General features: G+C 42.3%; 2 protein-coding genes across 2 annotated transcripts; both read left to right on the forward strand.

The window, feature by feature from the left end:
- The first annotated feature begins 1,172 nt into the window (after positions 1-1,172).
- On the forward strand, positions 1,173-7,908 carry LOC310936315 (gasdermin-E-like). Its single transcript, XM_083900357.1, has 10 exons — positions 1,173-1,380; positions 2,946-3,185; positions 3,278-3,470; positions 3,625-3,802; positions 4,919-5,027; positions 5,177-5,308; positions 5,814-5,935; positions 6,402-6,561; positions 6,661-6,731; positions 6,813-7,908. The coding sequence occupies exons 2-10, from the start codon at positions 2,975-2,977 to the stop codon at positions 7,041-7,043; spliced, it is 1,407 nt and encodes a 468-aa protein (XP_083756483.1). The 5' UTR covers positions 1,173-1,380; positions 2,946-2,974; the 3' UTR covers positions 7,044-7,908.
- A 412-nt stretch (positions 7,909-8,320) lies between these two features.
- Positions 8,321-10,771, forward strand: nup42 (nucleoporin 42; the record flags this gene model as incomplete). Its single annotated transcript, XM_083900356.1, has 7 exons — positions 8,321-8,495; positions 8,757-9,291; positions 9,377-9,465; positions 9,555-9,631; positions 9,762-9,848; positions 10,040-10,142; positions 10,278-10,771. 7 exons carry the CDS (start codon positions 8,321-8,323, stop codon positions 10,769-10,771), a joined length of 1,560 nt encoding a protein of 519 aa, XP_083756482.1.

The following is a 10,771-nucleotide window of genomic DNA, read 5'->3' on the forward strand; positions in this document are numbered from 1 at the left end:
AATAATGTATTCACCTTAACCCAAACAAACAACTCGTATACCAGTGACTGGGCTTGCTGCTTTTGAGTATCTCTTACAGTCGGCCTCTGCTGTGCAGATGTAGGTGCAGCTGCTGCTGCATGTGTTTGAACAACAACAACGTCTATATCTGAGTGACAACTCCCTGACAGCCCGAAAAAAAAACCCGTCCTTATCACCACTGGCAATGACAAGCATGACACAAAACACAATGTACACTCACCCACTCTGATGTTAACTCCTGGCCCTGCTCCAGTGTCAGTGAATGGGCTCACTGATTTAGGTGATATTTTAAGACATCTGAAGATAAAAACTACATTACTGAACTGCACATGCAAGGGGTGTCAAAACACCGAAGTGGACAGCCTCCGATTGAGAAGAGAGAGGGAAATTTAATGACACCTCTTACTGCTTTGACTGCGCATTTTAGGCCTTTAAAATACACTTTATTGTTGTCTAAACCCCTGCCCTGACCCCTAACACTTTTATTTTATTTGTGATATTGGAAAAAATCCACAAAAAGGGACATTTCACTTGCTTTTTCTGCATCTAGATCACATTAGACCAGGTCTAGATCAAAAACCCCTATACCTCGACTTGTCAAACCTTTAAAACTCTGTTTCTGAGGGCCTTATATCTTTGTGAAAATTCATTTCACTGCTTTTTCTTGCACCCAGACCACATTAGATCAGGTCTAATGTGGTCTATATATATTTAGACTTGTAAAACCCGGTCTGGGTTGTACTCCGAGAGGCTGTAGATTCTCTGTTTTCACTGTTTCTGATCTGTGAAACATTTTTTTACCTCTGTTAAAACCCTGGTGACCTACATTAGCTGCTGTGTGATGATGTGGCAACGGGTGGCTCAAACCACTTCCGTGGCTCATTTATTATCAGTCCCACGTTATGCAGATGAGCAGGAAATCCACAGTGACATCACATACTTTCAATTTTACCGATTCAAAACGAGAAAAATCAGAGAGACAAGTCTGTTCATGTCCTGGAAAAAAGCGCGCACACGCACAAAGCAGAATTCTTGTGATTATAATTAACTGCAGTGAAAGTGGGAGGAGGGACTCGTGACGAGGGCCATCCCCTCTGTGACCACTACTATCACTGAATACGTTCAACACACAGTCCCTTCGTGGCTCTGCTTACAACAGCCACACACTCACACTCACAGTCAGACCCACGGTAACGCTTCTGTCCGCGTTGGCAACGACTTGGTGAAGCGGTGCCTTTTTACGCATGGATACCAAGGTGACGTTGTTCCACGGCTGAAGACTGGACACAGTGGAGCCCAGAGCGCACGACGCACGACGCACAGCCACAACCGCATCTCTACACAGCTAACTGTTCTCAGGTAAACGACATCTTGTTTTTATGCTCTAACAGAGACACATTCTCCATTTCAGGAGACAGAAAACTTTCATTTTCCAACTTTACTTTTTAAGTATTTTTATTCGACAATGACTGTGAACATACTAGAATATGGTCTGTTTGATGAACACGTTCTTTTTCTTCGCTTTATGAGTATTATTTTTTTCAATTTGTTTTGATTTTAAAGTCATACGCAACTGATGTCACTGTACAAGCACGCGCGCAACGTCGCTGCTGTCCTGGAAGTCTTAAGTGGGCTGCCGGGAAATGCGCGCTCTGGCAACACGTGTGTGTGTGTGTGTGTGTGTGTGTGTGTGTGTGTGTGTGTGTGTGTGTGTGTGTGTGTGTGTGGTGGGGGCCATCTGTTTATACTGTCATGGACATGAATATGTATCTTCAGCTTTAATATTTTCCACTGATCCAAAGTTCTGATAAAGTTCAGTTAAAGTTTTATGGTGAATAGACATTTGAGGTATTAAAGTGATTATGTCATCAGTTTAAAAAAAAATTACAAAGGTTATTTTGGGTCAAATGCAATAACTTTGATAAACCAACTAGGATTTGATTTAAATATGACAATGTAGGCCTTTATTGTTTGATAGTTATTGCTGTTTATCATGTGTGTGTATAGGCAAAAGTTGCATTTCCTGCTTTACAATAAGACTTTTATTCTACTATATTGTATTATATTGTATTATATTATATTGTATTGTATTTTATTGTATTATAGTATATTATAATACTAAACATTTGCTAAACATCTGTTCATATCTTGATGTTTAGTTACCTCACCACCTCATGTTTGAGGTGAAGAGAAGAAATGTCCCTGCTGCTGCCGTTACAACCGCTCTTCAATTATTTACACCCACATGACTCCACACACACACACACACACACACACCCCCCCCCACACACACACACACACACACACTGAAACGACTGAAACCATGTCAGGTCGAGAGGAGTTTGTGTGATGTCGTCCAGGCTGAGGAAGAGTTGTTGAGTTCACTCAAACATTCCACATGCCTGGATTTTTAAGATGTTTGTTTGGACTTTTGTGGTTTGTAAATGTTGAATTCTTTTTGTTTAAATCTAACATCCCTCATCCGTGAAGGGATCGAGTTTCTTTCCCATCTCTTTTCACCTTCTCTTCCCTCGCGGCACAAATCCTCTTTTTTTACGCCCGAATACTTGAAATATTTATGCAAAGAAAGCTGAGCCACTAGAGTTAGTGTGTGTGTGTGTATTTGTGATCACATTAATTGCTGGCACATGTAAAATGTAAGGGAACTTCCTTACAGCGTCGTGACTCATGGGTTGCAGTTGGTTGCAGGACACTGAGGTTTAGGGTTACATAGTGCTCTTTCTCTCTCACACACACACACACACACACACACACACACACACACACACACACACACACACACAGGAAAAGGCATGGGACTCCACAAATTTACATAATTGAATCAGGTTCAACTAAATCACTAATCGTTCCAGTAAAAGCACGTCTCCCGACATTCCAGACAGTTTCTCTTTTCTACTTTCCAGCTCTCTGCCGTTCTCATTTGACTGAAGCCATGTTTAGCAAGGCCACCGCCCACTTTGTCCAGCACATCGAACCGGACGGAAGCCTCATCCACGTGTCGGGGCCAAACGACTCGCGCAAACTGATCCTCATGGCGCTGGTCGTGAAACGCAGCCGCGTTTGGTTCTGGCAAAGGCCCAAGTACCAGCCGACAGATTTCACCCTCAGCGACCTGTTACTGGGCGACAAGGAGCTCATTCCTGGTATGTAGCTGCAGAAATCTGTGACTGTCCTTTTTGTATTTTTAAAATGTTAAACACCTTTTCTCAAACGTCTCTTTCTTAACGGGCGTCAGGAGTGAGCGAGACAGACTTCTTGACCTACGAGGGAACATTTGGAGGCACTCTCTCTGGGAGTCTCAACACCTGCGCGGGCCCTGTCAACGTAGAACTGGAGGGCCGGGGCAACTCAGAGCTCCAGTCGTCTTTCGGGAACCTGAAGAAAGAGGAACTGGACGTGAGGAAGCTGTTATGTGACTCCAGCAACAGGTCGGGTGTTAAATAATTTGTTTTTTGTACTGTTTACATACCGCAGCTTCTCCTGCAGAAGGTGACGGTAACCACAATTGCAGATTTCTTGACACACAATTCTTGAGATTGTATAATCCACATCTACTGTATTTCTTTTCTTTTTTTAACCCAGGCTGGTGAACATGGAGCACAGGCTGATGCAGCAGTTGAAAAAGAAAGCTGAGGTGCTGACGCTGGTGAAGGAGCGGATCCTCACCACCAGCTCCTGCTCCGTCACTCAGACGAGGGAGGAGCAGTGCACATTTCAGGGGGTGTTTGGTCTGTTGGCCATGTTGGGGAGCGCTATCAAAGTGAGCGTGGTTTGAAAAGACCCTGATTTACTGACAGTGATGATGAGATTGCAGCGTGTAGCAAATTGATGACTCCTAACCCCTTCTTTTACCAAGAATATCAGGCAAATCTGTCGGCCTTTACATTCAAGAATCTGTCGAGTATTCGGCCAATTATTTTTCGATTAATCCAGAATGCGAAACGCAAAATTACAATTTATTTTTGAAAAAAATATATATAGAATTTATTTTTGACATCCGATTACTAGATTCATCGAGGAATAATCAGTTGTATGCTCGATTAAAAAATATTCGATAGCTGCAGCCCTAGTAAGCTACATTAAATAAGCGTTACATTAAATAATAATAATCGATGTTTACGTTAGCATGAGCTCAGATGCTGAATCATTGAGTGTCCGTTGGCTAAAACGGTCCGTATGGAACAATGATCCCTGCACGAGATAGGAATTAATTAAATACTCGACGCAGAGTTTTTGCTGCACGAAACTGCCGTGACGTTGTCACACACAAACACATAAACTAGTGACGAGTAAACCGTTGTTTTTTGGTGTACAGAATCATGAAGAATCGGTTAATTAAAACGATTAGTTCAGTACTTCCTGCATGAGCGGTGCACGGGTTAAAATACGGCCGAACGTGTTGTGATCACGGCTTTCGGCAGTGCTGTTGCTAAATACGCCAGACTCCTTTATTAACTATTGAGATTTTAGAAATTTCCTTGCTAAATGTTGAAGATTAACGCACGTTTTTAGGATTTTTACGTCTTTTTCAAAGACCCGCAGTACGTCATTGTTCGGACATCGCTCTCATGAGTCTTCCAGGGATTACATTACTAAAAAAAATCATGAGGTGCTGTCACTAATGGAAAAGCATAAACAACAACAACAAAAAACATGTAGCATCGAGCCTTGGTGAGTAGTGCTAGAACATAAGGAATATGGTGGCACAAGATGGCGGCCTCTCTAAAGCAAGGCCCTTCAATGTCACTCAGTGACGCTTACAAAGATCATAATAAAAAAGTATAAATAGTGTTGTAGGTCTGCGAGTGCCATTATTACATCTATAGTCCCACCTTTCTTATTGTTTCTCCCTATGTTTGTCTGTTTGTTTGTGTAGGACAAAAACAAGATGAAGAAGGAGAGTAATGTTTCTGTGAAGATTCCCTCTGACACCGTCATCGCGTACAGTGTCCTGGAACTGGAGATCAAAAAGAATGGCCATTTTGGTGAGTGTATATGTGTTTGTGTGTGTGACACCCTAAATTAAAAGCATATTAAATTGTAGATTATCACATTTACATTTACCCAAACCATGCTTGCAATAAATCTTGCATGGATATATTTAACCTATATGATATGTTGTGTGTATTTCCAGATTTATGCCTACAACCTGGCACAATTGGGGGCTTTGAGGCAGATTGCCCTGTGTCGTCCTGTCCAGCCCACCATTCCCTCTTTGATACGGTGGATTCTAAGAGCAATGGGGCAAACACTGAACAGCTAAATGGTTCTTCTCCTTTTATATAAACATGCAAATAGTAATCCAACCCTTTATTGTCCACGTTTCCTGAGGAAGTAAAGCGATAGAATAGAAGTGAGCCCCTTTCTCCCTCATACAGATCCTTTGTTCTTCAGTGTTACCATTGATTTTATCAGCCTTGGTGTTGATATATAATCCAATGGAAATTTGAACTAATAAATTGTTATTGTATCTGCATCTGGATTTAGATCTACATAAAATTCCATAAATTCAATCTAGCTTTCAGTAGAAAAGCTAGAAGTAAAAGGCTTATTTAAAACGAATATATGGGAAAAATGCAAATTTTTATGTTTACGAGGTTGAGATTAAATTCATTTTTTGAGCAAAAGCACTTCCTCTACTTTTCTTGAAATGCCAAGTTGTTTTATCCATCCATCCTATCATAGGACCACGGCAGACGCTCACACCAGCTCATACCATGGTAGCTTCAGTTTAAGATCTGATGCAGCGTCTCTTTCTGTCGTAAAAACAGGATCACAGGACATGGATCTGTCTCCACTGGCAGATCTCCCCCAGTCAACTCAACATGACTTGTTCCAGAAGCTCAGAGAGATGATGCAGGACAGAGCTGCTCTGTCATATCTGCAGTGTACGGTGAGTGAGTTCCCCTAATTCAACCAAGAAGTACAGTGTGGTTCTTTATGATTGTCAAAAGTTGTGAATGATACTAAAATAAACAATTTATATCATCCCACATTTCCACTTCTTCCTCATGTGTGGAAAAGTTGTTGATATGTTGATATGGCAGCACACAGAGGGGGAGGTAAGGATGACTGTGATCGGATAGCAATTGGATCTTATTGTGGACATCGGAGACGCATGTTAATACCACGTGTAAATGCATGTGGTGATCCGATTGCTAGGAAATGCATTCTCATGCCAGGTGTAATTGGGTCCAGATTGGTATGATGTTACTTATACGTATATCTGTACAACCCACAATGGAAATGCAATCCAGATCAGGGTATACTGTTCCAAATTGTACTAATTGTGTCAACCTGGAGTGCTTAGTTCTATAGTGTCTCACACCCAAAGACAAATACAAATACTTTTTTGTCAGCTGGAGGAATTGTGTAGTGCTGAGACGCCCAAGCAAGAGGAGCCGGTGAAAGGTCAGAGGTCAGCCGTCAGCTTGGACTCACTCAGTCTTGCAGAGTGCGACCATTCCCCCAGTGCTGCTCACCTGACCGCAGTTCACCTTTTGGTCAGCGCTTTGGAAGGTGGGAGGAAACATGTTGCTGCTAGTATAGAAAACAGTGCTCTGTAAAATCAGTGTTCAATCTTGTTTTGTGAATTTTTATTTTTATTTTTTTTTTTAGAATTGCCCGATGAAACACTGAACCTTCTCGGCAAGAGCTCAGTGGATTTTCTTGGGGCCTTCAACACGCTGGTTTGTTAACTTCTTTACTTGTTGACTTTCTGACAAAGTGCCTCATACCTACTCTATACGCTCATCCATGTGTTTCTGCAGATGTGCAAGTTAAAGGAGAGCAGCGGAGGGCCTCTCCCTGTCCACTGTCTTCCCGTCCTGCTGCAGGACGTCCAAGCTCTCCAGCCGGCAGAGCAGCTGCTCAGCTCCATCAGCGTGACCCTGAAGACAAACACGGACAGTGTGTGGATGGAGAAACGAGATGAAGTTCTCCCTCTGCTCCTCAGCCTCAGCACACAAGGCCTGACCCTGCTGTGCCATGGCCTGAACTAGAAGCCTTTTCTATCGCTTCTATTCATTTCTTCCTTTATTTACTGAATACAAGCTTAAACAAAGTCTCTTACATATATTATATATATTATTACTGACTGTTTTTAATATTGCTTTATATTTGTATTCATATTTATACAAATTGTCATCATACGATGTCTGCTACATATATTTTTATAGCTTTATACACATGCTATATATGCTTTATTCATGTTTTATACTTGATAAGGCCCTTGAATAAATCCATCCTGCCTGTTATGATTCAATCATGCTGATTTCAGTGCAGCGATTAAGCCTAAAGCACTTTTGTTTACCTTGCTCAAGTATTTGAATGTCAGATATTTCAATTTTCTTTAAATTAACAACATGAAATTGTAATGCATGCCAAGAGTGCGCACATGTCTGTTGACATTTTATGGTACTATGAAGTGCAACTCGCCGACTCTTGCCATGAGTTTGATGCTGATGTCTGTTTTTTTTCTTGAATTTACTGTTACGTAACAGAAATAGATATTTAACATTCCCTTTAATGCTGCCACTGAATATTACAAATGCTGCTTTATGTGAAGATGAAGAGCTCTTATTTTAATGCATGTTACAGTACACAGTGTGAATGTAAGATGTCGTGTAATGTTTAAAAAGCCACCGGCCCTTGGAACAGTTAACATCATAATGTATTGTTTGAAAACAATAAGCTTTATTAATTGTGTAATGTTTGCATGTTTACAGTACAGTTTGTTACACTTAATTATATTTTTGTTGCTCTTTTTTTTACACATCAATTTATTAATTTTCCTCGTTTGCTCCTCTATTTTGCACACTGTTCTTTCTTGACTGTTCCTGAATGTTTGTAATAACTGGGACTCAACTACGAGTATAAATAAAGCTGTTTTTTATTATTATTGACTTGTTTATACTAATTAAAACGAGGACTATTAAAACCCCTTTACCTAAATAAATATCAATAATAATAATGATATTTACAGTATAAACATGACTGAACATGAGATATTGTATAAGTATGGTTATAACGTGTGGAGTAAATGAATGAATAAATGAATGAATGAAAGACTGAATGAACGAATGTTAGGCTTTAAAATATAAGTACACTTCACTGCCGCTTGGGTTCGCTGGTGTCGCTCATTGATGACGTCACTCTTCTGCGACCCGAGTGTGTGAGCCTCGTCTTGAACTAAAAACAACACCAGTGCGACGAGAGAGGACTAGAGACAACAACTCCGAAACTCTCACTTTTACAAAGACGACGTTTATTTAGAAACATGACCATATGTAACTTTTTTCTTCAAGGCCGTTGTCGATACGGCGATAAATGTTGGAATGAGCACCCGAAAGGAGGAGGAGGAGGAGGAAACAGAGGTGGTGGTGGAGGAGGAGGAGGTGGAGGAGGATATAACAACCGCTCCACAAGTCAACAACAGCCCAGAGGAGGTGGAGGTAACGTTTAGTTTTATATAGTATGTAAAATTACCTTCTCGAAGCGTCGTGTTTTAGGACCAGAAGTCGTTTATCTTTCTTCAAACACTGAATAAGCTAGCCAGTGGTTTCAAACACAACATAATAACCGCAAAATATTGACTTGATAATATCTGAACAGCAAGTATTGTCTGTATACAAAGATATAAAAAAAGAACCACTACCAGTTTACGTCTGCTGTTTTTCTAAACAGTGGCGGGAACTGTTTTTCATGTGTTTCAGGGTTTGCTAACAGAGTTTGGGTGAATCCCGACCACCAAAAAGCAAGCTATATCAAGGCTTCATCTTTCTCATCTCACGGTGGTGATGACTGGGGCCAAGGAGGACAAGGAGGGGCTGACTGGGGCAGAGGAGGTGGAGGAGGAGGAGGGGCTGACTGGGGCAGAGGAGGTGGAGGAGGTGGAGGAGCCGACTGGGGCAGAGGAGGTGGAGGGGCCGACTGGGGCAAAGGAGGTGGAGGAGGTGGAGGGGCTGACTGGGGCAGAGGAGGTGGAGGAGGTGGAGGGGCTGACTGGGGCAGAGGAGGTGGAGGAAGTGGAGGGGCTGACTGGGGCAGAGGAGGTGGAGGAAGTGGAGGGGCTGACTGGGGCAGAGGAGGTGGGGGGAATGACTGGAGCCGAGGAGGAGGTGGAGGAGGAAGAGGAGGCTATTCCTCTCAGAACAGATTTTCAGCCCTTGATACTCCCACCACATTTGACAGAGGCGGAAGAAGAGGAGGAGGAGGAAAACCTGCCGATGAAGAGGATGACAAACAAGTGTGAGTTTCTTTTTGTTTTCATTTAAACATTTAAAATCAACTGTGAAAAGTTACTTGATGAAATGTCTGTCTTGTGATCACCCAGGGACATCATTCAGAAGGACATGGAGGCTTGGGAGAGTTCGAGACAGTGGTGCCTCTCTTGTTACTCTAACTCCTTGGCACCTTTATCTGGTCCGTTATCACGTTTTCATACATTCAAGGTTTCTTTTGTTATTTGTAACGATGTTACATTTGACATTTGATTTTCGTTTTTCCCTCAGGCTTCACTGATGTCTCTCCAGAAGAGCTCAGGATGGAGTATTACTCCACAAGAGCCTCAGGAGATCTGCAGGGCTATGTAAGTGAACTTTTACTCTTTTGTCTTCCATTGGAAAGTCAATATCAATATTAAACGGCCGATTTCCTCTTCCATCAAAGCAAATTTGTTTGTCACGTGATCTTTAAATAATATAGTCTCATCTTTTTAGATTAATGGTGTCAATCAGTTGCTCAACCAGTGGAAAAGCAGAATCCAGGAACTGAAGGTTATGAATCCAGCCACACGCACAGCATTGGTGAGACACACACACACACATGCACACATCAATTTTCTTTCTGTTATGTGAAGGCCAACATAGTTGTTTTACGCACCAAAAGGAGGGGTGAGAGACGGATGCAGTCTCAGATGACACTAATTCATACACACACTGGTCCTTAAAATGATGTGAATCTGTTTTGATATTAAGTATGTTTACATTCTTTACAGCTTGCCGAGTTAAACAACCCAGCACCTCAGGCATCTTCAAGTGGCTTTGGTACAATGCCAGCAACTGGATTTGGATCCACAACATCAGACTTTGGAAGCAAAGGTAAATATTTAAGTATTTCGTAGTTGGAGCAGTGAACAGTAAAGACCTGTAAGGAAAAAAATATAGATGAATGTTTGTATGAATGTACTGATCAGATAATCAAACTCACAGTGACCACTCTTCTCTGTGATGTAGGCTTTGGTTCTGCAGCACCAGTGCAGGCCAGCGGATTTAGCTTTGCCGCTACAAGCGGTGGATTTGGTGCACCATCGTCTTCGGCAGGTTTTGGTAGTGCCACAGCAGCTCCTGCACAACCTCCTTCAGGATTTGGTTCCACCTCTGCTACGTCGGCTTCAGCGTTCTCCTTCTCCGCGGACGCCAACAAACCAGCAGCCCCCTCGGGATTTGGCTCCGCCTCTGGGTTCAGCTTCTCCTCTTCAGCAAACACCGGCGGTGGTTTTGGATCTGATGCACCTGCAGCAGCAGGAAGTAGCGGCACTTTTGGACAGAAGAGCGGGGGGTTTGGAATACCAGCTGCAGCAGCTGGATCTACTGGTGAGGCGTTGGACAGTCTGTTTTCACCCGAAAGCAGTCTGACTCCAGAGGAGCTGAATCAGTTTAAGGCTAAAAGGTTCACCCTCGGTCAGATTCCTTTAAAGCCCCCTCCAGCTAACATGCTAATAATATGA

Source organism: Microchirus variegatus (genome assembly GCF_963457635.1).
Source record: "Microchirus variegatus genome assembly, chromosome: 13".
Taxonomy (NCBI): domain Eukaryota; kingdom Metazoa; phylum Chordata; class Actinopteri; order Pleuronectiformes; family Soleidae; genus Microchirus; species Microchirus variegatus.

Coding starts and splice junctions, on each gene's coding strand:
- LOC310936315 (XM_083900357.1), top strand. CDS start 2,975: ATGTTTAGCAAGGCCACCGCCCACTTTGTCCAGCACATCGAACCGGAC. Junction 3,803..4,918: donor TGTTGGGGAGCGCTATCAAA/GTGAGCGTGGTT, acceptor TTGTTTGTGTAG/GACAAAAACAAGATGAAGAA. Junction 6,562..6,660: donor TTTGGTCAGCGCTTTGGAAG/GTGGGAGGAAAC, acceptor TTTTTTTTTTAG/AATTGCCCGATGAAACACTG.